This window comes from Xiphophorus hellerii, chromosome 1 (genome assembly GCF_003331165.1).
Source record: "Xiphophorus hellerii strain 12219 chromosome 1, Xiphophorus_hellerii-4.1, whole genome shotgun sequence".
Taxonomy (NCBI): Eukaryota; Metazoa; Chordata; class Actinopteri; order Cyprinodontiformes; family Poeciliidae; genus Xiphophorus; species Xiphophorus hellerii.
Window position 1 is genome coordinate 27,788,710 of NC_045672.1, and position 27,699 is coordinate 27,816,408.

At 39.0% G+C, this 27,699-nt stretch overlaps 1 protein-coding gene across 14 annotated transcripts in view; it reads right to left on the bottom strand.

Annotated features, from left to right (window-relative positions):
- Nucleotides 1–27,699, bottom strand: part of hspg2 (heparan sulfate proteoglycan 2) — a 126,049-nt gene that overhangs the window by 43,058 nt on the left and 55,292 nt on the right. For 10 of the 14 annotated variants that reach the window (XM_032557930.1, XM_032557968.1, XM_032557940.1 and 7 more), the window contains 34 exons: nucleotides 26,206–26,331; nucleotides 25,864–26,067; nucleotides 24,860–24,979; nucleotides 24,618–24,749; nucleotides 23,357–23,501; nucleotides 22,768–22,923; nucleotides 22,535–22,683; nucleotides 21,629–21,792; nucleotides 21,377–21,556; nucleotides 21,087–21,283; nucleotides 20,716–20,863; nucleotides 19,786–19,913; nucleotides 19,490–19,576; nucleotides 18,731–18,789; nucleotides 18,445–18,506; nucleotides 18,209–18,349; nucleotides 16,691–16,861; nucleotides 15,763–15,942; nucleotides 15,563–15,681; nucleotides 15,339–15,450; nucleotides 14,153–14,266; nucleotides 13,845–13,972; nucleotides 13,006–13,092; nucleotides 5,805–5,872; nucleotides 5,225–5,289; nucleotides 5,009–5,149; nucleotides 4,625–4,816; nucleotides 4,238–4,276; nucleotides 2,623–2,874; nucleotides 2,450–2,500; nucleotides 1,846–1,929; nucleotides 679–771; nucleotides 495–587; nucleotides 50–280 (listed from right to left, as the gene is read on the bottom strand). In XM_032557930.1, the coding sequence (XP_032413821.1) occupies nucleotides 50–280; nucleotides 495–587; nucleotides 679–771; nucleotides 1,846–1,929; nucleotides 2,450–2,500; nucleotides 2,623–2,874; nucleotides 4,238–4,276; nucleotides 4,625–4,816; nucleotides 5,009–5,149; nucleotides 5,225–5,289; nucleotides 5,805–5,872; nucleotides 13,006–13,092; nucleotides 13,845–13,972; nucleotides 14,153–14,266; nucleotides 15,339–15,450; nucleotides 15,563–15,681; nucleotides 15,763–15,942; nucleotides 16,691–16,861; nucleotides 18,209–18,349; nucleotides 18,445–18,506; nucleotides 18,731–18,789; nucleotides 19,490–19,576; nucleotides 19,786–19,913; nucleotides 20,716–20,863; nucleotides 21,087–21,283; nucleotides 21,377–21,556; nucleotides 21,629–21,792; nucleotides 22,535–22,683; nucleotides 22,768–22,923; nucleotides 23,357–23,501; nucleotides 24,618–24,749; nucleotides 24,860–24,979; nucleotides 25,864–26,067; nucleotides 26,206–26,331 (4,418 nt within the window). Of the gene's footprint in view, nucleotides 1–49; nucleotides 281–494; nucleotides 588–678; nucleotides 772–1,845; nucleotides 1,930–2,449; nucleotides 2,501–2,622; nucleotides 2,875–4,237; nucleotides 4,277–4,624; nucleotides 4,817–5,008; nucleotides 5,150–5,224; nucleotides 5,290–5,804; nucleotides 5,873–13,005; nucleotides 13,093–13,844; nucleotides 13,973–14,152; nucleotides 14,267–15,338; nucleotides 15,451–15,562; nucleotides 15,682–15,762; nucleotides 15,943–16,690; nucleotides 16,862–18,208; nucleotides 18,350–18,444; nucleotides 18,507–18,730; nucleotides 18,790–19,489; nucleotides 19,577–19,785; nucleotides 19,914–20,715; nucleotides 20,864–21,086; nucleotides 21,284–21,376; nucleotides 21,557–21,628; nucleotides 21,793–22,534; nucleotides 22,684–22,765; nucleotides 22,924–23,356; nucleotides 23,502–24,617; nucleotides 24,750–24,859; nucleotides 24,980–25,863; nucleotides 26,068–26,205; nucleotides 26,332–27,699 lie in introns of all 14 variants that reach the window. The other 4 variants (XM_032557921.1, XM_032557985.1, XM_032557994.1 and 1 more) reach the window with 4 other exon arrangements.

The window sequence follows — 27,699 nt, forward strand, 5'->3', positions numbered from 1 at the left end:
AGAGGTTTCATTATACTTTTTTTTTTATACAGAATATATCTACATATACCTGGCAGGAAAGTCCTTGGTAGCCAGGCGGGCAGCGACACTGCTCCACCTCAAAGGCCTGTGCCAAGCCACTGTAGTTGGGCACAGCCACCTCCATACTGACGTCAGAGATGCTGGACGAGCGCATGTCAGTGGAGTAGGAAGCTCGGATCAGGATATCATCCAGATCAGCCAGAACCATCATCAGGTGCTCTCTGGTGGCAGGCATGCCATCAGGTCTACGCCAGTGTTCCTATGAAACAGAAAAAAAGCTCAATCAGCATCATGCCAACACATTTAGGACAGATCCTTGATGATTGAAATGTGCTCACAAACATTTCAGTTCTCCAATTTAGGTTTAGCAGACTCATCTCTAAAAACACATGTAATAATTCTACAATATGTTGTAGTGAAATATATTTAATAATGTTTTTACTGTAGTTTGGGTGAGGTAAGGATGTACTCACCTCCCTAAAGATGATCTCGAACTGTTTTCTCTCTCTGCCGCCCGGCTGGATCCTCTGCCATGCCTGACGGGCTACCAGTGTGATGTCATTACCCTATGACGGACAACAAGGGTGGATGAGTAAATCCAGCAAATGTTGGCAGTTGTGATTGGAAACCAGCCCACCAGTTGCAAGGCATACTCACAATGATCTGAACGTCAGCATCTTCGAGTTCTGTTCCTCTGGAACCGGTCACATAGGTTATGGTGTATTTCAGTTTGCCACCATAAGAACCCACCTGAAGCATTGAAACCAATTGATGAGTTAGTTTGTTAAAATAATGCAGCATGGCTGTTTGAGAAACAGCAATGTACATTGTGACACATGAAGACCCGTGTAAGAGGAAAATCTCTTCTAAAATATTCAGTGTGATTCAACACAAAACAATATATTAATGTAAACCACAGGAAAAAACATAAGCAAGTAACTCATATGACATTCATACTATTCTTATAAAGAAATCATAACATTTTATAAAATATCTTATTTAATGTAGTTTCATGTGTATATATTGCACGTTTTTATAATATCAAAGTTAAAAATGCCATCCCTTTTAAGCTCTTGGTATAAGTAGACAAGATATTTTTACAGTACTCAGCATTTAAATATTTAAATATGGACATTGACTTAAAGGAAGAGAGTGGGATGGATGGATGGATAGATGGATGGATGGATGGATGGATGGATGGATGGATGGATGGATGGATGGATGGACGGATGGATGAAAAACTGGAAACTGTCAACTGTGCAAGTAGAAATTAATTGTAGATGAAGAGAAAAAGACAATCATATGGTAGCTATGTGAATATTATTTATAAACAAGGACAATGGGCAGGGTGATTTAAGTTGGAAATTTCTAATAGTTAGAAAGTGGATAACTGAATGGGGAACGATGTCTAGATATAGAATATTTTTCCTTTCTTTATTGTTTCCCCAAAGTATATGGAGAGCAGAAAAATAGTTTCATCAATTGGACAGGAATGCTGTTATAATCAGCATAGTCCTACCAGTTACTATTATACCCATTGTTCAATTGGATATGTGTAAATAATATTTACTTTTGTGTTTTTCTTGTCCACAAATGTGTTCTATTACTCTCCTGGATTCTGTTAAAGTAAGTTCTTATTTTCACAGTCAGATCTTTTACAAATTATATTTGATATTTTAAGACTGCAAATAATTTCTCTTCTTGCAAGACAGATGTGCAGGAAATCAAAAATAATCACGTAAGGACAATGGAAATGGCTCAATGGAGTAGAAAAAAGTCTGCTAAGAGTTTTGCTGAATCCTGCCCAGAAGTATTTCCAGTTACCTTTTCCCCTGTGAACTGCTCAGGGAGCTGCCAGTACAGCACATCGTCTTGCTGCGAGCTGAAACCTTTGTAGACCAGAGCGTACTGAGAGGCCAAAGATGGAGAAAACGGCTTTAGAGAAAAAGCCACAGACAGAAAAGCAGGGAGTGCAACTTGCAAGCACGCAGACAAACAGAAAAAAGTAGGCAAGCAGGGCATAGAGAAAGTCTGACAAACATGACAAAGTTAAAGTCCTAAATTATTTTAAGTCAGAAACTACAGTTTGGTTTGTGTTATTACAGATTTCTAAAAATCAAGTCCAATTTGAAAACTGTAAAAAAAACATTTAAAAATGAGTTTTGTAGCCTTATATCAAATTTCTTTCCATGGATTTGTGAGATTTGGCTCTTTTTAAAACATAAAACAAAAAATTAAAAGTCTGTCTTTTCAGACTTACAAAAATTGTCTGGCCTTTGATACTGTGATATTATGTTAACTCAAAGTAAATCTGGTCTGGTCAGTTTGTGAAGTAGACTTCATTCAAAATCTACTGTATTACTAATTTCTTTTTTTAATGGTGAGAAACAGGTGGCAAATTATTTCATGCTTTCTTGTTACCGTCTACCTTACTGCTGCCTCCAGAAGCACCAGCAGACTTGCTGAAAGTGTTCTTGCTCTGGTCACCCACAGCAGACCCAGACCCCAAAAAGAAAAGCCAAAAAGTCACCAATAGCAACGACTAACTCAAAAATTTAAAACCCTGACATCACAACTCTGGCCGACTCCGACAGAGTGTACCTGCAGACGAGGGGCGTGGCCTGGTGAGTAAGACTGGGGCCGGGTTGGTCTAACAGAGGAAGAAACACCGGATGCGGGAGAGGGGGGGCTCAGGTTATGCAAAGACCATTGAGGAGAAGAAGAGTTCGGGACCCGGGAGGAGGGAAATGAAGAGGATTTAGGAGGGGGGAGAAATGGAGGGAAACCGGCTTGTCCATTGGAGAAGTTAGACAGAATTGCCCAGACCTCATCATCCAGCTTTTTGACATCATTCTGAGGAAGCAGGGCACCAGAAACAGAGTGGAGAGGTAATGGTGGGACAGTTAGCAGGAAAAAGGTGGAGATTAGAGTTTTAGTTATTCCTCAACTGTGTGACACAATTGAGGAATTAAGTGAGGGTGCTGTCATAGGAGCCAGTGATGTTTGAGTATCTTAAAAAGTCTAAAGTCTCAACTATCCAGGGTCACACCAAGAGCAAACATCAAACACGTCTTCAACTCATCACATATAAACACATGCATTAACACTTAAAAACTGTCTACAGTCTGTGCCAAATACAGCACCCTATATACTCACAGATGTATGTTTTAAACATGCATAAAAATACTAAATAATTAGTCTTTTATCACAAAATCCTATACTCACAAGGAAAATTTAGGAAAAGTCCAACCATTACTTTGTGTATTTTCATTTGGAGGGAGGGAAGATCCATCATAAGACAAACCACAGTTATTGGCAATCCAAAAAAAGTCATAAAGTCAATATATTTTTAAAAAAAAACATTAAAAAAAAACCTATTTTACTTTTTTAGGTTGAACCAAGTCCATGAACTCTACATTGTTAGCTCATTACCTCTCATTTCTCTGAAATGTAAATATTGTGCAAAGTGAAACTAGGGGACCCTTATTCTTATCTAATTTATAAAGTGAGGAAAACATGAGGACATGCTATAGAAGGAAAACAGGTCTGTGCTGAGCTTCATAAGTCAGGAAGTGACTCCAAGACAATGGTTACACCCATAAATGTGCCCAAGTCTACTTCAGAACAAAAATTCAGAAGTTTAAAACCACTGGAACTGTGGGGGTCAATAAGTATAGAGGGTGCTATATTCTGGTTAGAAGTGTTAGATGGTTTACGCTACAGCGCAGCTCATACCAAATACCTGGCTGTCTCTTTTGGGTCTTTGTTTGGCCTTACGTTCGGCGGCCATTAGGCTCCAAACAGAAGCATCCTTCCTTAGCTGTTCCTCTGGCGAATACGAGTCACTCTATTGATGTGGATGAAGGAAGCCCTTGATCACTGTCTGTTTCACTGAGCTCATGGTATTTGCTAGTGTTGTGGCAGTGTTACTGAGGGAAAGTTAAACTTTGTGAATCTCTGAAATGGACCATTAATGATCAATCTATTTACATGGCTCATGTGATGCGATGCAGAAAGCGATTCATGGAATATGCAGGTTCACTGGCCTCATGCTCACTCACTGTGTACCTTTATTTAACAACCATGACCATGCCAGACCCATCAGCCACAGTTACAGGCATGCATTAGATAGCAAATAAAAGTTAATAATAAGGGCTTTTAATCTTTTTAGATGATTTGATGATCAAAAATCCGTCATTCATTGTGGTCACTATACCTGATCTGCTCGTTTGATACGAGAAAAGTAAGAATCTTTCTACAGAAAATGGAGGGAAATGCAAACAAAAATTGGAGAGCAAAGTTATATAAATGATTATTGCAGTTACCATTTATACATATTTTGTCATAAGACTGTCAAAGATTTAACAGCAAGATTGATGCAGAAATGGAGGTAAAGAAACTACACACATATTGAAAAAACTTTGATTTTCAAGACTTGCAGAGACATAAGGCAAGGAAAGGGAGCAACATAAAAAGGCTGCAGGTAAGAAACTGGTCTACAAGTTTCTGATGCTTCGCACAGTCCCATGAACCAGCACTGCTGCTATTTGCACATCTCACTTTAGTTGATTCACTGATCTAACTTCTCTTGTTGGCTACTGACCTTATCTCCTTGGTAAACATCTGGAAGCTGCCAGTAGTGCGGGTCCTGTCCCAGGTAGTTAAAGTTGCTGTAGGACAGCTGAGTGCCTTCGGTGGAAATCTCCACTGTGAAACCAGTAGAAACACGACTGGTCCTCTGGCGGTTTACTAGAGCAAATCCCTGAAAGTTTCTTGGAGTAAAGACAGAAGAGACCTGCAGACACAAGAAGCCTGCTAGTTCAGATGGAAATTTATCAATAAGAAGAAGCTTTCTTCTGGCAAACTAATATTTCTCGAACATACTGTTATGAACTTTAAAATTAAGTCATGCAGAGTCTGAGAAAAACTGCATAATTCTTACCTGCATTGTTTCAAAATGGTGTGTAAAACAAGTTAAAGAACTTACCACATCTCTGTAGTATGTAGAACTGGTGCACTGCTGAGTGACACCCATACAGAAACAGGACAAGCAGCCATCTTTGTTTTCCTGGTTGAGATGGAAGGTTCCCGCTTTACAGGTGGAGCAAGATGGACCTTCAACGTTAATCTGCAACAATAACAATCAGCCAAGGTCAGACAAGAGAAGGTTTGTCCAAACAAATAGTCTGCATGTTTCCATCACCTTGCACAGGCATACACCACCAGAGCAGCTTTCTCTGCCATCTTGGTTACAGTTATAACAGTTGCCTGTAACAAGGTAGCAAATAACATGTTTATTGTATGCAACACCTTTGTTAACCCCTTAACTGGTGGTATCCCATCCATGGGACAAATCTAGTCTGTTTGAATACTCTGCCTTTTTCGCCACCAGTTAAGGGGTTAATGTGAAATACCATTTAGTCACCTTAAAACCACAAATTTCAGTGCATTTATTGGACAACAAAAGCAGTGAAAGAGAAATAAAAATCTAAAAAGTGTGCTACGAATTTACATTTTGCCATTTTGTAGTCTGCAGAATAGAAAAAATTGGGTTTAGGCCTGGACGTTGACTAGGCAATTTTAATCTATGTGTAACCCTGTTTCTCCACAAGTTTTTCAATATCCTGTCTGTTGGGCTTCTTTAATGTTCTCCAACAAGTCTCTGAGCTGTTCAATGTTCAAAATTTCAATTTGCTGTGATTATCTTTGCGAGGCAATGGATTTTAATAAAAAAAAAGAAGAGCCATAAAAATGGAACATCAGGAATAAAACAAATGGCTTACCATTGATATCATTGTCAGGCACACATTCCTGTCCCCGCAGTGGGTTGCCAATATATCCTGGTGCACATCTAAAGAAAAATTATCTGTTAAACAAAATATTTCCAATAAAATAGATCCAGGTTTGAAGTTAAACAGCATTAGCCCAAAATCTGGAAAAAGTGTAGGTTCCTGACCCCTAGCAAAGTCCTGGAGTGTAGAGTTTGTTGGGAGAACCCCTTCAAACTACTGCTAATTTGTACAGATCTACAATTTACACTAGTCTTAAAGTAATAACCCCAAATAAATGATAGACAGTCTTTTCACCATATTCCAACAGGCTTTCAAGACAAAACGAAACAAAAGATGATTTGACACTGCTAGCAGCCCTGGAGATGGATGAAGCATGGGCGCAGCTAAACTGTTCAACATGTCTCATATGTTGATTCCATCTCTCATATGAATGCCCAACTGAAACAGAAAAAGTTTTCCTTTCACAGAATCACAAATGACAAGACTCGTATACAGTTAGAAAAGTATCACCATTATCATAAAACTACAGGTTTTATGGGTAAAGGACTGACACCAGAACAAAACAAAGTGGAGGTAAGTATAGCTAGTATGCAGGTGAAAATATTGAGAATGCAATTGAAAATAAAATCATACTGTGAGGTAGGAAAGAAATGTAGCAAGAACTCAGGCAAAGATTTGCGCTGCAACCAAAGCAAAGCAAACCCAAACCTGCTACTTTCGGCGCTGCAGTCTTGCTTACCTCACCTGTACTCTGGCAGGTCCACAGGTCAGTGGTCAACAAAGAGGGCTTCCATGTCATAAACTTGCTTTTTTAAAACTAACTGCCTTTAAAGCATAGATCATTCGGCACTTCATGGTGTTTTGTACATTTACAAACAAATATAAATCATTCAGAACAACAATACATATTTAAAACTCAAGTAAAAATAAAACATACAATTTAAATGCACATTCTTAAGTTTTCAGTTTAACATCCTCCAAGTGTTTCTATGACAACTCGGGAAGCTGGCATGCCAATGCTAGCATCAGGTAATGAATGACGGAAAGCCCAACACTCAGTCAGAAGAGTCAGTGAAGATCACTCAGCACAGATGATGCCTTGTACAACAATAAGACTGAAATAGCAGTACATTATTACACTGTGGGTTTTTATGGAGCATGGTTGGATTGTGCATTTACATTTGTATTGTGAATATGTCATAATTATAACCTGTCGGAAAATGTAAGCATATAACATAACAAGGAAGTATTTCACTAAAATAAAAATAAAACACAATAAACAACTATTTAAATGGATTTTCTTACAAAGTTTTTAGCCGAACAACCTCCATGTGTTTCTATGACAACTCATGATGCTAGCATGTTATTGCTAGCATCACGTAATGGTTTTCAGAAGGCCCACCACTCAGTCACAACAGTCAGTGAAGATTGCTCAACAGAGATGATGTGCTGTACAAAAATAAGACTGAAATAGCAGTATGCTAATACATTGTGGGTTAGAATATGAGGTATACAGATGTCAGGGTGGACAGATGTTGGAACCAATGGTTATGGCAGGACACCAAAACGCAATGTGAAGGGTGTGGTTGGATGAGACCAGACTCCACCAAGAGAACATCACTGCGTGTTTTATGCCAACCAACCGCATGATTTGTGTGCCAATCATACAATACAATCAACAAAGTGGGGGATTCTATAATACATCCAGTACAGTCAGATAAGCATTTAACTCAACAATTTAATTTAATTTAATTTAGTTTAATTTGCATGACTCCATCTGGGTGAGTGTACATTTTACATTGACAATGGTAATATAAGAAAATCTAATGGATTATAATGAGAATATATTGACACGGTCAACACAATATTTACAATAAATATTAAAACATCTAATTTCATGCCAGTAATGTCAACATTTGATTATGTTAAAGGAATTGAGGGGAAATCGCTAAAGTGTGAAGATTTCATCCTAGAAGAAACATGGTTGTACAGTTACAGCTCCAAAAATTTGCATATGGAAATGTTCAATATTTCTTGTCACTCATCTTAGAAATTAAAACTCATAAAATATATAGATCTATTACACTGAAATGTTTCAAGTCTTTATTTCTTGAAATTTGGAGAATTAGGGCTTACAGGTAATAAAACCCCAAAATTTAGTGTTTCATCAAATTTTAATATTACATTAGATCAATAAAAAAAATTACATTTTTAACAGAAATGCCAGGTTTCTGAAAATATTGTTTTTCTATGCACATAGTTTTTGATTGAAAATCTCTTTTTGCATATGGAAAAGTCTTCAAATCCTTCTAGAAAATGAAATCAGCACAGAATCCTTGTTGATCTAAGTCCAGTGTAAAATTTCTAAAGTCAGTGGTGATTTTGAGACCTTTCCACACTGACAAAAGTACCAAAAGCTGGTTCAATGACCACTGTGTTAGTCAGATAATCTGTGAATTATTGATACATTTATTCGTGCAAAAAGAGACCCAGCCAATTATTATGTGCATTGAAAAACAACCTTTTCAGAAGCCTGATATTTCTGTCTAAAACATCCTTTTTCTTATTGATACTATTTAGTATTCTATTTTCCTGAAACACAAAATTTTGGGGTTTCATTATCTGTAAGCCATAATCTTCAAAATTATAATAAGTAACGGCATAAAATATTTTCCTCTGTGTGTAATGGATTGATGTAACATGACTGACAAGAAACATTGAGCTATTTCCCAATATTAAAAATTTCTAGCTGTATTTCTAGATTAAAAAAAAACCCTTCAAATAAATCAACCAAAGTTTATTAAAATATTTCACTCTGACCATTTTACTATGCATCACCCTTAGTAGTGACTACAACTTGTGACTGTGTGACAAAAAAACCCCCTGTAATGTCTGCAAGATTTCGGTTCCAACTGCCTAAATCGAAAAAGAAACAAATTAAGGTAAAATAATAAAAGCTCCAACATGTTTATAATATTTCAGAGAAATGTTCCTCTTCACTTTTACCCCTTATTAAACAAGTTAAAATCTTATTTTTCTAGAGCATAGACAAGATCAGTGGTCTTCATATCCAGGCCTCAAGGGCCAGGATCCTGCAATCTTCAGAAATGTCTATGCTACAACAAACCTGAGTCAAATAATGAGGTCATTAGCAGGACCCTGGGGAACTTGACTGCATAATGAAAAAGTAATTAGTAATTTAAGGTATGTTGGACCAGCGACACATCTAAAAGTTGCATGACACCATACCTCAAGGCCTGAATTTTAAATCCCCTGATGTGGACCATCAAAGTATTTACTCAAAGACACATTGTGCAATAAATAACACTCACACAACATCACACAGAAACTGAATGACAGAAGATGTAGAGGATAAAAGAATGAAATGGTGCCAGACCTGAGGTAGTCTACCTTAGAACAAAAATCAGGCACAAGCAGTAACAACAGAATATTTAGCCATTTCTTCATAGCATATTTTTGTGCAACAGTTATGGCAATATTTTGCTAGAGAGTACACCTTTGAAGAACGTATCAAAATACATGAAACCTTAAGCATGTGACCCTCTATCAATATGGTAAAAATAAAACCCCTTCATTAATAACTATTCACGGAGTGAGGACATGAACATGAGGTCCAGGATTTCAACTTTGGATAAAAATAGAAAACAGTTCAACACAACATAGTGCTGCTTAGTAATCTGGGATGATTTTTATAGGAATAGCAACTTTTCCTAAAACAATATGAAGAGAACCCTCTTGATCCTTCCTTCGTTTTGAAGACTTGTAATCTCCATTTAAGAGCTTCAGCAGATCCATAACTCCAGATTTTGAGTTAGCTTTTTCCTTAGGTTCTCTTTTCTTGCTTGTTTGGTGCACAATGGAAGACCTGACTTTATTACGTACTGTTGTGTCAGACTTATTAAGGGAAATAGATTTGCTGTTAGAGTTACTCGTCCTTTTTGTTGAGGATTGGGTCTTTCTGACAGCATAAGGTTTTGTCCGTTGTGTGTTTGTGGAGACTTTTTTGGGAGATTCTTTAGTCATTGTGTAATTTTGCTTAGAGTTTCCCTTGTGTGGCTCTGAGAGTTTCTTGCCTTTAGACGTCTTCTGGACAGGTGCATCTGATCTTACAGCCTTGTCTCGTCCACTGTTTTTGATAAGCGGCAAAGAATCCTTTTTCTTGGCTTGGCCAGACTGTTTATGCAGCTGAGAGGTCTTCAAAGGCTTTGATTTGTGAGCTGGGGGTTCAAGTTGAAATTTAGTGACGGCTGCCTCTTGTTTAGTTTTCCTGGACTTTGTTTGCCTTGGCTGTGAAATATGTTTAGCGGTCACAGATGACCTGCTACCCTTTGGCCTTTTGGTTTGAGGCTTTACTGGAGTTTCCAATGTAGACTTTGGAACAGTCTTGCTCTCCTTACCAAGGGTGGTCTTAAATTTGTTTGTTTGCTTGGGTGGGACATGACTTTTGGCTGATTTTGTTACAGTTAGGGACTTAGTAGTAGTGATCACTCCTGATTTCAGCTTTCTGTCTCTCTGAGGGATTACGAGATGGCTTTGTTTGGTTAAAACAACACTTGGAGTGGGTATGCTTTGGGGCACTGTAGCTCTCACAGCGAGTGGCGATTCAGTGGATTCAGCTCTGATCACAGACTGAGGAGTTGAATACAGCGGAACAGCAATGACTGTACTGAATGGAGGCAGAAACCTCTTTTCTTGGAGCCGACGGGATGTGTGTCTTGCACGTTTCATCTTGTTCATCTGTTGAGCGAGTGCCGTGAAGCCGTCAATTAAAATCTCCAGCCGTCCCTCCAGTCTTTTAAGTCGAGTATCCATGTCTGTGTAGCTTCTCTCCAGCTCGGATATCTTCTTGTCCTTATCTTGCAGTGAATGGACCGCAATAAGCTTCGTCAGATGAGTGTTGAGGTGACTCTGCTGGTTCTCCATACTACGAATACTTTCTTTCATATCTAGTGTGTTGCCTTCTAGCATGCTCAAGCGCTTGTTGAAGGCATTGAGGTGAATTCGGAGCAGGTGTTGAAAGCTGGAGTGCCTTATTTCTGGGCTGGGAGTGAAACGGGGTGGCAGTCTGGGAGATGACCTGTTCGAATTGACTAGGATCTTAATGCCTTCAGTTAATTTTGATCTGTCATGGAGAGATGAAGTCCACATTAATGTCCGAGTAGGGACAACAGTAGTGCCTTTTTCTGGATGATAAATATCATCTTCATCATCATTCCCACTACCATAGGGATCTATCTCTTTATCCCAGCTGAAATTGAAGACTGGCTCTGCTCCACATCCCACAGGTAGGAGGCTGCCAATGTGCTCTTCCAGGAGAGGATCCCCACAACTGTCAGCAGCCGGCTTGTCTTCTCTTAACATCAAAACAGCAAAATCAGGCGTGTTGCAGGCAAAGACGTCAAGTGAAAAATAAATTACTTATTCCCAATGTCACCTGGTCATCTTTGCCCTTGCTGTGGCAAAGATTTGACAGCCAGACAGGAGTCCTCATAAATGCCACATTTACATTTATGATCCACAGGACACAGGACATGGGGTCTGTGCGCGGACAGAATTTTCACCTCAACACTTTTCTACCAGCAAAGCTGAAGCAGAAATAATCCTCTGATAAAGGCTATTGAAGGTAAAAGGACAGGATGAAGCAAAAGTAAGATTTTTAGCAAGCGATGCACTGAGAAATTGGTTGTTGACCTGAATTGTGCAATGCTGGTCTTAAAAGACCAGTTGGAAACCTAAAAATTAAATCTTTTTTGTCAATCACAAGACACAAAAATACCCAAGCACTATCAGATATGGATATTCTTATGGAGGAAGAAAGACTCAAAGTAAGCCCATTTCGTTACCAGTCAAATATTTGAAATTAAGTCAGAAGAAAAACAAATGAAGTAGGAAACTTTTTCAAAAGGTTTCCTAAAGAGGCAGTGTTTTCCTTGTTTATTCAGGGTCCTACAACACATTCTGCAAGAATACAACTTTTCTGGTGTACTAAAGAGACCCGTATGTCACAGAATATGAATTTGTACCCATCCAGGGTGATGTTTCATCATCAATCTGCGAATCAATGTATAAATATGAGTGCGAATAGGTGAATGTGGCTCTAGTGTAAAGTGCTTTGAGCACTATAAAGGCATATTGGTTCAGTCCATTTACGACTACCACCTACTGAAGAGGAAATCTGTTCTGTAGCGAACTTTAGCAAATAACAAGAAGACTAAGCAACCCTTTGAAAATCTCACAGTCAAGGTACATTCTTTACAATCTTTAGGAAGTACACATAGAGACAGACGTTTACCCTTGGCCAGGTTAATTCTGCTAATCACTGATATTCAGTTTGCTAGTTTTGATATTCTAGGAAAGGTCAATTCAATTCTGAGGAAGAATAAAAAGTGTAATGTCCAGTTTAAAAGAATATTGTATTTTCTACAGAGTTAGCTTTTAAGTCAGGCTGCTACACCAGAAATCTAAACCTCAGCTCACCGGTTTGTCCAATGTCAGTTTGCAGTTTTGCAGTGTTGATTGTTTTGCACCTGTCTGCTTGAGAAACACAAAAGATCTATTTTAATTTGATCTTTATTGTTCAAATAGTAAAAATAGTAAATGCCAGGAAGGCTACAAAATATATTTTAGATCTTGACAATAACAGTACGTGAAGCTAAATCAGAATTGACTAAAATTGGTTTCACAAGGGGTTTGTGTCTTTGGTCACAAACCCCTTGATTGGTTTGTCTATATATTGCCAAATTCAGGGACAACTATATTTGCAACAAAAAATAAAGATTGAATAATTCTATTATTAAAAACACCAAAAGTGTATAATAATAGGACACATTACTCTATTGAAAAATAAGCTCTGTAAATCTACAAATACATCGTAAAAAAAAAGCAAGAAGAATAAACAAAGTTAAAGTGGAAAAGTAAAAAATTCTGGAAGTACAGTAAATTCTGGGTTTACTCAAGTCAGCATCCCCCTGACCAGTGACAGCTTCCACAAAAAATAACAGATATGGACATGCCCATATCGCTGCCATGTGAATGAAGCAGACAAATGCTAATGTCAGACCAAGTTCACCTTGCTGCCAAACAGCCAGCAAACCCCCAAACAGAATCAAGAAGACAGAGAGGAAAACAAACAAGTAAGAAGAGATGAAAAGAAAAGGAGAGTGTGATGTACCTTTCACAGCGCAAACCTGTCAATCCAGGAGGACAGGTATCACAGACTGGTTGACCGTCAGAGCCCAGGTGGCACTCTGGGGAGAATCTTTAAGAAAAGAAAAGAAAACATTACTGCAGGGTTCTCTTTTACTGCACAAAGTTTACTTTGTTCTAATCCTTTTTTCTAAAAAAGGGACTCGGAAAGTAATAATATTATTTTTTCACAGTCTTTCATATAATCACAAACTTCAGCTGAATTATGGCCATTTTACATGACACACCAGTACAAAACTGTACAAAGCACTGAGAAAATGGTCAAAGTTGATAGGAAGATATATGGAGCTACAAGGCCTTTTTTTTTTTTTTACCCCTCCAGGGGGTCTTTTGTGGGCTCTAGTGTCCCTTATATGACAGTAGGCTGACAGGAAACGGGGAAGGAGAGGGGAGAAGACATGCGGCAAATATCGTCAGGTCCGGGAGTCGAACCCGTGACGGCCGCGTCGAGGACTCAAGGCCTCCAAATATGGGTCGCGCTAACCCCTACACCACCACGGCACGCCCACAAGGCCATTTTAGAACAAAATATCTTTTAGGTCTCTCTAAATTCTCCTTAGGCCTGGATGATTGATTGTCTTGCTTGTCTCTGTGTTGCCCTGAGATGGGCCGGCGAAACTGTCCAGGGTGTACCCCGCCTCTCACCCGTTGACCACTGCAGATAGGCACCAGCACACCTCACAACTGGTGTAAGGTGACGGACGGACGGACGGACGGACGGACGGACGGACGGATAATACATTGAAGTTTGTTAAGGACTACAACTTCTTAAACATGCAAACCCAAGTCAAGATGTAAACTCACTGAGCATTGGAAGTGGCTCCATAGCAGGGACAGCGCTTACAGGGCACCGGACCACCCCTTGTAGGGTCTCCGTAAAATCCAGACAGGCATTTTTCACATCTCTCTCCGTCAGTGTTGTGAAGACATTGCTGTAGGGAACACACACACACACAAACCAACAGGAGGTGAGTTGGAACAATTCACAGCACAGTACTCGTGTTTTTACATGTTAGGATGAGCCAAGAAATTAGGACATTCCACCGGAGGGATCAAAGCTTGTTTGCAACCAGCAGATAGTACGGAGGGAGGAAGAGAGGCACAGAACCTACCAGACACCTGCCGGTCTCTGGGTCACAGCTGCTGGCGTAGCCGTTGCAGTTGCACCTCTCACACGTGCCAAGGTAAAGACCAGAGGTGGTCCGCGCATAACCCACATCACACTCCTGTGATGAAAAGCATGGAAAAACCACCTCAGACGTGTGATAACTCAGCTATATGTCTTTGTGCCACTGTAACCAGGAGACACGATAATTATCATCAAGAGATAATGGAAAACAAAAGTTTATTTGAAACAAGCAAGGGCACATCTGCAACTCTTCCCCTCTTTCTTTTTAAATTTGTATAGAGAAGTTGCATAGTCTAAATCTATCCAAGTCAAAGGGGAAGATACTTATATAAATCAGTTACGGTGTAGTGCCCTGCTTGGGTTAAGATGCAGGGATAGAGGACTAATACAATACCATCTTCCAATTCTAAAATATGATTTTTTAAAGAGACACACAAAGAAAACTGTTACTGACAAGTGTATGGGAGAGAGCAAGACTTTCAGAAGATAACAGGAAGGCTGACAGAGAAGAAAAAGATGCTCTGTTTTACCTTACCTGATGGAAATCTCAAAGTTGGAGTTAGAATCTACATTATTTTAGGAATACACATGGGGGCAGTTTTTTGTAATAACACTGAAAACTAAGCTAATTTCTAATATAAGTTGTTCATTCATGTGACTTGGTCTGGCCCACAACCTACTTAGAGTCCACTAGAGAGTCCCGTAATCTGACTGAGATCAGGCAGAAGCTGTTGTTAACATTAGCTCACTCCCAGAGGAATCGTCATTTGTTTCTGTGGCTCAAAATGGACCCAGACATACAGAGTCCAATTTAGTCTCAGACATTAAGGGAGTAACCACAGTTAGCTCATCTATTGACGATTTTAGTATGGTGAACTCCAAAGTCTTAACTCATTGACACTTTCACAAACAGACTTCACTGTAAGTGCCAGTTCACCAGAATAAGTCGTGACATTTAATGATGCTGTGCCTGTAGTGTTTATTCTTACATCTGTTGATTTACTGAAATGAGAGTCTGAATCCAGCCCAGGTTCTTTTTGAGAGTCAAAAACAAAAGTATGTATTGCAGATAAGACAAAAAATATAGTTCAAATGTAATATTTGCTGTAACCAATGTCATTCTTTTATGCACTCTGAATTTTGTTAGCTGAAGTTGTCTGAACATCTACCTGGCAAGAAGCTCCTCTGTATCCCACTGGGCAGGCACATTCCTCTACCTCCAGGGCTCGTTCACTACCAGTAACATGAGGAACAGCGATGTCCATCTTGATATCCGAGATCCTGCACAACATGAGAGAAATATATGAACACAAAGATGTACTTCCTATCTTTGCAGTGAGATCAGTTTTCTCTGGGTTATTTGTGAATATGTGAATGAGTCTTCTATTTTTACCTGGTCTCTACCATGCTGTCAACATAGGTGGCTCGGATCATGAACAGAGAAACATCAGCGAGCGCCATTAGCAGGTGCTCCCGAGTACATGGCTGCCCATCAGAGCGACGCCATGAAGACTGATAGCAACAGGAGGAAAAAAATTAGTGTTAGCATTTAGTTTTAACTAAAAGTTCACATTAATTCCCAAAAATACACACCTCTCTGAACATCACAGTCATAGCTTGTGATGCTCGTGGGAGGGGCTTCGTCTGAGAGTAGTGCTCCAGGAAGATGTCGTTGCCCTGGAGAACCACGTCTGGCTGTCCGTCAACCACCAGTGAGCGCTGATAAGGTTCAAAGGTCACGGTGTAGCTGAGCTCCCCGCCATAAGCCGTCACCTGGTGGCAGAACAGAGAGGACACTTAACTAACCTAAATAGTCAAAAAGCATTTCACCCTGTGGTTTAGCATGGATAGTCACAAGACACCCACAATGATTTGACAGTGAATTAACTTTTGAAAGATGTTCAACCTTTTTACATACTAGGTAATGGCTGAGCAGGAGACAGAGAAAAATACAAACACTGACTAATAGTTAGGGGTGAGTGATGGACTTGTACTTCATCACAATATCTTTGCAATACTTTTGTGATAATATTAAAAGTGATGGCACAAACTACCATAGTTTGTGCCATCACAAATGATGCTTTTGAAAAACATTCCCATATGTAATGTGGTTCTTTGGGTCACCAGTTATATGATGAAGTATGATTTGTATCACTAAACTGCACACGGTAACTCTATTTTTAAATTCAAAGAAAATAGAAGTTGAAAGCAACAAAAGCATAAATTACTGATGCTTTCCTTGAACAAAGTTAAAAAATAAAAACTATCAATCTTGATAATATGGACAGTTTTGTGGGTTTTCAAACATCATTAATTGGAATTTATTGTAATAATAAATCAAAATTCTTATCTACAATTTTTCCCCTTTTTCTTTTTAAACTTGTATAGAGCAGTTGCATAGTCTAAATCTATCCAAATGATAAACAATAAGATAAATGCCCACCCCTACTAACAGTTACCAAGATTTTTTTAGTCTATCTTTATCCCAAGCTCCACCTCTAGAGAAGCTTATTTGTCTTACCTTATCTCCTCTAAAGCTCTCAGGCAACACCCAGAAGAAGACATCACTGGAGCTGCTTGAGTAGGGGCGGTAGACGACAGAGGAGCCCCTCTGGAGGATGCCATCAGAAATTGTTTTGGTGTTTCCGCTGTTTGAGAGGGTGAAGAGCTGCCCATTCACTCCTCCTCGCACCTGAGGAACAGAAACAGCACAGATCTTCACACACTCGTATCAGAAATCATCTCCAGCTCCTGTCAAATGTTTATTCACACATTATAGCTTTCAGGGATGACGATTAAGATTAATTTGGGGATTTTACAGAATTTTTTAAAACAAGTTTTCCCAGGTTGGTATGATTATAAAATACAAACTACATTTCTTAAAAGCAAAACCATGGGTGAATGGGACTAAATTTATTGTAGATTTTCTCTAATTCTCACAGGTTCAATATTATACATACCAGAGTTTCTGCAGCCTTCACCAACTATAATTTAAGACTTCTAAAGACTTTTTAAGACCATTGCAAAATAAATTTAAGACATGTATTATGACAGGAATGTACAAAAGTCAGTAAATTGGTAAAAAAAAATTCCAGTGACTCCTAACGGACATAAAAAAATTGGATAGTTAGTAAATTAATATTTTCTTAAAGTTGATGTCAACATGATAAAAATCATTGTGACATCATAGATACATGAGAGAAAATGCTTCACATTAATTTATAGGCTTTATTAACAAGATTCACATCAAACATTGACAAAAGACAGTCTAGACAGAAGTCTATCATGAAGAATTAAAAGAATAAAAAAAAACATTATCCCAAACTTCTTCTGCAGCAGCGGAGCAGAGCGATGATCTTCTGTCATTGTGGATCAAAAAATTGCAAAAAGTCTGATTTTCTTTTTTGTTCCTCAACACCAGCTGGGACTTGATCAATATGCTCATCTAGAATAGCTGCACATATCGGAGTCAAATTATTACGTTGACCACAATTGTGCATGTTGGAACATCATAAATTTCTTATGAATGGATCCCCTTTGATTACAGTTAAATTTAGCGCACCCACCTGCTGCTCCTCTAACCCAAAGCGCAGCAGGATGCTCCGCTGACTCAGCAGCGGTTCTATGATTTTGCGAGATAAAGCGACATGCAGACCACAGCAGAAATAGACTGTCAGATCCTTACAAGCTTGAGTTTGAGCTACATTTCCAGGTGACTAGTCAACTACTTGATGCAATGCCTACTAGCTAGCAAGCAAGAGTATATTAGCAGCCAATTACTGGTACTGTGGACCAGTAACTAGGTGCAGCAGCAGCAAAGTGCCTGTCAATTTGCTGCTGTTGAACAAAATTTTTTCCATTGTGGAACAATAAAGGATATTTATATTATATTTCTATTTTTGACCCCACCAATGTAAAACATTATGACACTCATGCGGCATGACAAAAGTAGGCAAACGTCCAGGTAGACACAATTAAAAAAGAGGAATGATCAAACAGAGATGATTAATATTCCGCCCTCCTTTACCCTGCAGCTCACCTGATCTCTACTCCAGGAGGAGCTGGCACACTGTGAGGACACCCCCATGCAGAAACAGCGTAAACAGCCTTCAGGGTTGGCCTCTGATAGGTGGAAGAATCCAGCCTTACACTCATCACAAAAATCGCCTGCCACGTTGTTCTGCAACGCACACACAAAAACAAAACAAGGACTTGCACATATGGAATCCATCTGCATGGCATGCCTATCGTTCCCTTTAAGATAAACTGCCATACCTTGCAGCTGCATGGCCTGCTGCTGGAGCTGATAGTTCCTCTGTTATCACAAGTGGAGGGTGCTGCAGAGAGAGCACATTGGAAAGATGATGTGGGGACTGAAGTGCACCTGGTAGGGCTCCAGCTACGCTGCATACCTGAGCAATGACTAAATACGACTGTAGCACAACCCTGGCAACCATTACACAGAGTCAGGAGTTCCTCACTGTCACACTACTGAAGCAACTCCCTGAGCAGCTTCTGTTCATTCACTTGTCTGTCACTTGGGTATTAAAATTAGACTCACAAATTTGAACACATCTTCCATTAGGCAGGAGGGGGTTACCCTGGTAACCAGGAGCACACCTGAAATAAAAAAAATCAAAAGAGATAAACCATAAAGTTTAGCAAAGCAATAACCTAAAATTGCTTGCTTAATGATCTGTCTTTAAAACTTCAAAGTCTCAAAGGGGCAGTAGTATGTGATTTCCAGGCACATAGGACCATTTTATAGCACAATCAAGCTACATTCAGCAGTTATAAAAACACAACATACCAAATATGATTTAAAAGAAATTTTACTTGGATATTAATCGCCTTGAAATTGGGTCTCTGTCTCTTTAAAAACTCCAGCACTTTCTGAAGCTCCACCTTCAGGACGTCATCACAACAGAGCTTCTTTATTAGCCCTTTAACAACATTACATACAATTAGCTTGTATAATGAGCTCAGCAGGTGTGCAGTTCCATTAGGTATTTGCTAATTGGTGCTGGCTAGTCTGAAGGAGCTGAGTGAGGTAATCACAGGAGAGGGTTGCTCTGTGAAGTTTGGAAACTGCATCTCCATGGAGGTCCAACCAGCCGTTTTGCACAACTGAATGGTTGCTATGGGAGATTAAAGGATTTCTCAAACATGCATGAAAGAATCAAGGCAACACAGGTATGTTTTTGATGAGGGACTTTTTTCTTAAGTTGATCCAACATAATTCTGACCCTTTAAAGAAGTTCCTTTATTCTTTGAATTGGTCTCAACTGCACAGTAGAATTAATGACATTAGTTTACTCACTTTTCACAGCGTCTTCCTGTGTATCCTGGCCTGCAGGCGTCACACGTTGGCTGCTGGTCAACGTTCAGGAAGCAGGTGTCGGAAAACCTATGCAGACCATTGAGAGGGTAATACATAAAGAATTAGCAGAAGAGAGACAATGTAATGAGCATAGCATCCTGCGGATTTTAACGATGAAGTGGAAACAACTCTGAATAAAGGTCTGAATATACTCTTAATGTATCTGTGGTCCCTTTAGATGTAGCCTCGCTGTGTTTTTGTGAATATATGTTAAGTTATTGGAGGTGTAGGCTTACCGCCGTGATGTCTCAGTGTATGGACAAGGGCAGGGTTTGCAGTCGTCAGGACGACCTCGGGTTGGATCGCCAAAGTAGCCAGGGCGACACTTGTCACACTGGGGGCCCTCTGTGTTGTGTTGGCAGCTCTGTGACAGAGGAAGACTTGCAATTCATTCTCTTCTACCGCCCTTAAACTATGCTAAAATAAGCACTATGACATAAACTCTATTTCCAATAGTATTTACTCCACTGTTAAAGGAATGTTTTTCACAAGGTTTATGGTTGTTTATTGTAATTATTCTCCATTTCTAAAGAAGCACACGTTTGAGGTCAGACACTGATGTTGGGTAAGAATCTCTAGTTCGCGCTTTCTGCTTTAAATCTGAGTTGCGGAGTTGTTTTATCTGGTTGTGTTCAGGCCAGTCAAGTTCTTCCATGTGCTGTTGTTCTAAGTAACTTTCACATTGTTATAATAACCCAAGAAGTTGTCCACCTCTGCAGAAATTTCCTGCACAGGTGGCATCTTTACAGGGTACTATGCTAAATTTTAATGAACTCCTGTGAGCTACCATTCTTTCACAAATCTCTGTAGAAGAAATCTGTATGGCTAGAATGTGCTCCAACTTGTGGGGATGAAAGTGATTAAAACACCTGAATTCAATTCATTAAATGGGTGAGTAAACTTTTGAAAATGTATTGTATTTGGAAAACTATTTCTTTCTGGCTGTCATTACCAAAAGATTAAGAATAAGTTAGCTTTTTTTCATTAAGACTTCAGTGTATAAGTTTGGACTCACTTTAGAGTAAATCTTTGATTACTTTAAGACAAACCAATGTACACAGCCAGGGTGTGTGTGTGTGTGTTTTAAGAAGATGAAATTAAGCAAAATAAAACATTTTTACTTTCATGTTTCAAAGTAAAGACAACCTTACAGAAATAACTCTTACCAGACAATATCCACTGATTGGATCGCAGGCTGTGGCATGTCCATTACAGTTACAGCCTGCACAGGTACCAAGATAGCGACCACCGGGGACGCGCTCGAAACCAGAGAGACACATTTCACAAGACAGGCCCGTATATCCGGGAGGACATCTGGAAGTGAGAAACATAAGCACCATCATCCAAGGTTTCTGAAACAAACTGTGATGAGGCCAGTTACAATTTCCTTGTGGTAAAGAGGAAACATGTGAGGGAAGAGCAGCCAAATGAACATAAGATGAAACGATTAATAAATAACCATCAAAATACAGTTTTCAAAATTATAAACTTCAAAAAAAAATGTCTCAGATTTCAGCTGAGAACCTCTGATTCTTACCTGCATTCTTCAACATCCTTAGCATGGCCAAGAATGCTGAACTCCACTGTGGTGGTATCCATGACGATGTGACTGAGCGCTGCGCTGACCATGTGGTTATCATAGACGGTGCGGATGCTGATGCTCTCCAGGTCGGCCAGCGTCATCATCAGCTCCTCGCGGCTGACAGGGAGGCTGTTGGAGTGCTGCCAGTGGTTCTGGAAAACATAAAGCAGCAGATTTACTCTTTCAAGTTGATAAGTTGATTTCACTTTGATTGCTGATCTTTGGATTTTTTCATTCAGTCTTACTTCAGTGAATATGATCTCTTTCTGGTTGACCACATTGGGAGGGGTGCCATTGCCTCTGCGATACACAAGCCTGCGTCCGTTTCCTACTATGATCACATCCGATCTCGCCACTGGCTCAGAAAGGCCGCGAGCAAGTGTGTATCGCACCTTGAATTTCAGGGATCCTCCATATGAGTCAATCTAACAGAGAATAGAATAAAATTAAGGTCATTGATTACATTAAAAAAAAAAACAACTTCTTTTTATACCAACTTTGTTGCCAAGGAACCGCCGAGGTAAGGTCCAGTAGGATTCAAGGTTGATGAACCGGCGAGACAAGTCAACAAGCTGGAACTCTTCCATCTCGGGGTTAATGAGGAGCTGAGTGGAAGAGAGGGGTGGAGTACCTGGCCTGAAGGGGTAGGTGACATTAACTCCTGCAGGAAAAAGTCAGATTCTACATCAGATTTAATTGTTAAGTCAACAAAATCCTTAAAAAGGCATTTAAGTTGACAAAAAAATCTACAGTTCCCTACAAAAGTATTCATCACACTGAACTTTCACATTTTGTTTGTTTTATACTTCCATTTGGGTCTCCACTGCTTCTAAAAAAACAACCAGCCATTTTTTGGCATTAAGTTAGTGCTTTTTGGTGTCTGGAAATTGAACCTCCAGATCGCCAAGTCACATTCCACGGGCACTGCACTGTTACCTAGCAACCCAACCAGAGCTCCAGTGTGTTTGATCAGTTGGTTTGTTGCTGTATGGACTGTACAATGGCTGCTGGAAAAGACATGTGTCTTGTTATTGACTTATTATTCAGAAACTTGTATTCTTGTTGGTTGTGCAGGAGGTTCCACTAAAGTTTTTAAAATATGCTTGTATAATTGCCCATCTATTTTTAGCCATTTTCATATTTAAGTGTAAATGTTGAGTTAGAAGGCCAGCAGCAGTTTATTTGGATTTAAGGTGACAAGAGGCCCTAAAGCAGCTCATTCTGAAAGGAGCTCAGAGGTAGAACTGAGCAGATTTTGCAATTGTGCAAAAAAATGAACACGTTTTCTATAACCTCTACATTTTCTCACTTGATCAGGGAAGCATAATGGCACACCTTAAAGTTGTAAGAGTACCTACTTTAGCAAGGTTCTTCATTGGTTCAAAAATAATAAACTTGTGTACCTTTGAAGTTCTCCTCCTCAGTGAAGCGCAGGCTAATCTGGTTTCGGTAGCGTCCGGTTCTCTTGCAGTTCTTTGAGACTCCAGCACAGAAGCAGGAGATGCAGCTGTCATCCACCCTGAAGTGACCATCGGGACAATTCTCTGGAATAAACAGGACAACACTTTGTTTACAGAAAGCTTTTTAATTGAAGTGTTTTGATTTCATTGTGGTTCACTGATGATTTTCTATACCTGGGTTTGGATTAGAGATGAGAGTCAACACTCCATCAGGGATACCAAACACCAAGCCTTTGGCATTGATGGCCTCACAGGTGTACGCCCCCTGGTCTGCCTCTTTCACATCACGAATAGTAAGGGTACCACGGCCATTCTCACTGGTCATAACAAACCTTGGGATAAAGAGCACAAACGAATGCTTTCCCACTCATAGCTTCACACCGTACATCAACAAAGTATAACAGGAGTGTTCTAGGAAAAAATCCCCAGAATTCTTCTGCAATTTCCTAACCACACACAGCAGGGCGTTGTGGAAGTCAACAGTCTAAAACCGCAGCTATTGGAGTTAGAGTGCACAGCAAATTTCTCACTAATTAAAATCACAGGCCTTGAAGCATGGAGTCAGCAATGAAACTTAAAAGTAGGAGGGTTTCATGTCAAAAACCAAAAACAGGCAAATAAATCCATAATTGCAGTTTGCTGCTGGAAAAAAATGGCTTCTTGTTAGTTACTTAGCAACATGCCAGTTGCACCAATGAAAAACATTCCCAAAGGAATGTAGCACATTTTTATTGACTAACAAAGGTACGTTTCAAAAAGCCCAACCTGTCGCTTTTGGGAATATGCCCCCAGTTGAGTCTCCAGGTGATGATGGGTGTTGGAACGCCAACAGCCTGACAGGTGAACGTCACAGTCGACCCCCGCGCTGCCTCGACTGACTCCTCTGGCGGGCTCACCACAGTAGGAGGGGCTGCAAAGAGTCAAAACCACAGCAGCTAACACACAAAATGCACCAACAAAATGCACCCAGGGATGTCATAATGAGCTTGCAAAAATAGTTATATCTCTGCATGCTTATATGCTTACATTCTGTCATGAATCAATCATAAACATCCATGTATTTTATTACTAAATCAATACAAAACAGCACATAACTATGTTGCTTTATGTATATCTTGTATACATACACATTTAAAAAGATTTTTTTATTTGTTGACTGCCTTAGTCAGTTTCAGTACAAAGACAGATAGCTGTTCTGTGAAGGACTCAGACGCTCAACAGAATCAGGCTTTCTCATTTTAGTTCAATTCATCTCCTGAAAGTGGAAAGAGTTGTGAACAGCTACGATTACATTGAAATCTTCAAAACTGACAGGCCAACAAGGGGGTTAATTTGTGTAGCAGAAATCCACAGTTCACGTGGGAGAATCTGTTCACATAACGACTATTAGTCATGACCACTGAAATCTGGCTTCAAATCGAAGAAAGAAATCAAAAGAAGCTCCATTTCAAATTCGTCACAAGCTAGTATAGAGGACATAGCAAACATATGGAAGATGCTCAGGTCAGATGAGGCAAACACAGAACTTACTGGTTGAAATGCTGCTGCAATGCACATCAACCTGAACCCTGTATTCCCACGTTAAAACATGGTGGTAACAGCAAAATGATGATGTTCACACTTTTCTTTAAGGAGGACATGATTGCCATGATTCATAGGACTTTGAGTTTTCAGTATTTGTTTTGTATTTGTAATTATTTTTTATTTTCTGTTTTGCCTTTTCACATTTTATACAATACTTTGTGTCAGTCTCTCAGAAAATACCTTAATCTAAAACATTTTAGTTAATGTGACAATATTTGAAAATGTTTGAGTGACATGGATAGCTCTGTCAAGCAGTGCTGCCTCTGCAGCAGATGGACAATTCTGACAGATGAAAACATTGAGAAAAGCTGTTTTGTTTGAGGAGAGTTTGATTTCCCAACAAATTAGTTGGAGTTCTAAGTAGAGATTCAGAAACTTACAGAAAAAAGTGAAATATGCACAAGCAAAAAAAAAGATTGTTGGCTGCTTGAGTATGACTTACTGCAGCCGATCTCATCGGAGCGATCTGCGCAGTCTGGCTCTTCATCACATTGGTAACTGGCTGGGATGCAATTTTTATCAATACGGCATTCAAACTGCTCAGGACTGCATCTGTCATTGGGACCTTTGGTAGCTGTGGCGATAAAAAAGATGGATGACTTCTAACTTTCTGATCGGTATCAACCTTCTAACAACAAAATTAAATACCAGAATATTTTTCTCATAAAAGTAACGATGACTCACGGCAGTTGGTCTCATCAGAGTTATCGTCGCAGTCGTTGTCGCCGTCACAACGCCACAACTTGAGGGCGCAGCGGCCATTTTTACATTTGAATTCATTGGGCTCACATGGAGACGGCGTACCTGAGAGAGATATGGTTAATCGGGGATAAAATTAACAAGTTTTACTCAAGCATGTTATTTTGATAGAACATATTCAGTTCTGAAGATCAATGATCCGTCAGTCAATAGATCATGTGTATGAACATTTTATCTGTCTATGTTAATACATTGCAATATAAATCTTATGTAGCACATTTCACAAATAAAAGTGGTTTACAAAGAAAGAACACAGCAAATTAAACATGATTAAAAACACAACAAAAAACAACAATTACAAAGTTTTCAAATATTTACAAGGATTTTACTAAAAGCAGATTAAAATAAGAATACCTTTAGACTCTTTTTAAAATCTTTAAAATGCTAAAATTCCAGAAAGCATGAATCCAAAAGCCTAATTGGATTTAACATTGAGTATCTAGAAAACTGCTATATAAGTCTAATGTCATTTCAATTAATTCATTATAAACTAATTTGATCTTTTTTTTGCCACACTACTTAATCTTGACTAGACTACTAAACTTCTAATTAATGTTTAAAACCAAATCTAGATATTAAAAGAACTTTTAAACCAAATAACTACCTGTATCTATCCAGCCTTGGCACCTATGAGTAATATTTATAACACAAAAAATGTCCCTGGGCTTAGATAACTACTCAGAATTAAAACACAAAATTTTCATATGTAGAAGTTTTTATTGGCAATAGTAATAAACCATTTAAAGTAAAGGTAGGAGTAGGGTTAGGAGTAGGGTAAGTACATGTGTACCACATGGTCAATGAGTTTGGAGGAAATTACAAGCAAGTGCAAAGTGGTAGAAGATGAGGAAGTCATGGGGTTATGAAGGGTGAAGGTGAGTCTAAACCTGAATTGTTTTCAAATAAATCTATGAAGAAATCTGACTTACCACATCTCAGTTCATCACTACCGTCTTGGCAGTCCCGTTCTCCATCACAAATAAAAATTCGAGAAATACATTCTCCACTCTGGCATCTAGCTTGATCTGCTTTGCACCGAAGAGGTGGGATGGGAGGCAGGGGGCCCGCTAGTCCAGGAGTGGGAGTGATAGCAGCAGGGGTTGTGGCGACCACAGGGATGGACCTAATCATATCTAAGAACAGATTTTCAATTAAACTTTGTAAATGAATATACCGGTAGGTGTGATATAAAGTTACTTGTCAGTCAGTGAAGGTGTGGCACATCAGACAGCCATAACACAAAGCTCAACCAGTCATTCGAAAACACTCACCACAATTGGTTTCATCACTCAAGTCTGTGCAGTCGGGTCTGTTGTCACACACGTAGTCCATAAGGATGCATGTTCCATCACCACACCTGAACTCGTCAGCCATGCAAGGCCTTTTAATGGGCGTTACTGTGACAAATGCAAAAGGGTAGTACAAACAAGGATCAAAACATGCAGAGCAAAGAGCCAACAGACTATTCTAGTGTCACATTTAAGCACATGTAACACATTGACAGACTATATGAAGCAACCCATAAATGGCGTCAATAAAAAATAAATCATTTCCACTCAAGAAACATTATTCTAAGTGGTAATACTGGAAAGGCCTGATGCACAGACAAAAAAAAAAAGATAGACGAGTTGATAATTACACAAAAGTAGATGGGAAATATAATAAAGTCACATACAATTTAAGATAAAAAAATCAAGTAAAACCAGACATACAAACAAACTACAATTGGTAAACAAGAGCGCACACAGACTAAAAACATTCAATCTGACAAACTGTACAGACTGGCTAACATGAAAAGACAGGATTGGACAACAGACAAACTATACAGGACAGGCTATGAGAGAAAGACAAGATAAGACAGACTTTCCTGGGTAACCCCAACAGCTTTGATAATGCCAGATAAGATACATATAAGCGATTTTCACACGAGAACACCTGTTAAGAGTTTTAAGCATGTAAACATTTTAAACATCTTTAAAGATCTAAAACAGTTCTTGCTAAGTTGAAGTGAATATTAAATCAAAATTCCTTGTGAAAGAGGCTTTTGTTCCTCCTCCTCATAGAAAGTGTTTTTGACTGAGTTTCACTCCTAGATAAAGCCATTTATGGAACTGCTGCTGCAGTCAACTGTTCTTCTTTTCTTTTTCTTTCCCATGGAGAGTATGCCTGGCTGGGTGATTCTCTGTTTTTGTCCCCTTTCTCTCCTTTCAAAGATCCACATGGAAGCTCCATCCTATTAAAATAAGGTTATTCCTTCCTACTGTGACCAAATGCTTGCCTTGAATTAGGAATTATTGCCGTCAGTAAGTCATTGCAATGAACAGAGCTTTCTTAGATATCCTTTTTTTTTAACCAATTGCCCATACATGATTAACTGAGTTTCATTGTAATAATGTATAATTATAATTGATCTGTATGTAGCTTGATCTGAATCTGATTGAATTGGATTTTTTTTTATCGGATGTGAATTAGAAATATTTTACAGTATTTCTGAAGTACAGTAATATTCAATAAATCTGAATATTATTGAAAAGTCTATTCATTTCTTTAGCTCAGTGAAACAGACAGATTGATTTCACACACTGATGATTAGACAACAATTTAACATCATAATATTAAAACAGACCAATAAAAAATAAAACATTTTTAATGCAGAAATACTGGCTTGACAGCATGTTTAATACCAGCTTACATGTAGTAGTACCAAAAAAGGTACTTTTACTTCATCAGAACGCATATTGTAATTTATTGAATATGACTTTAAA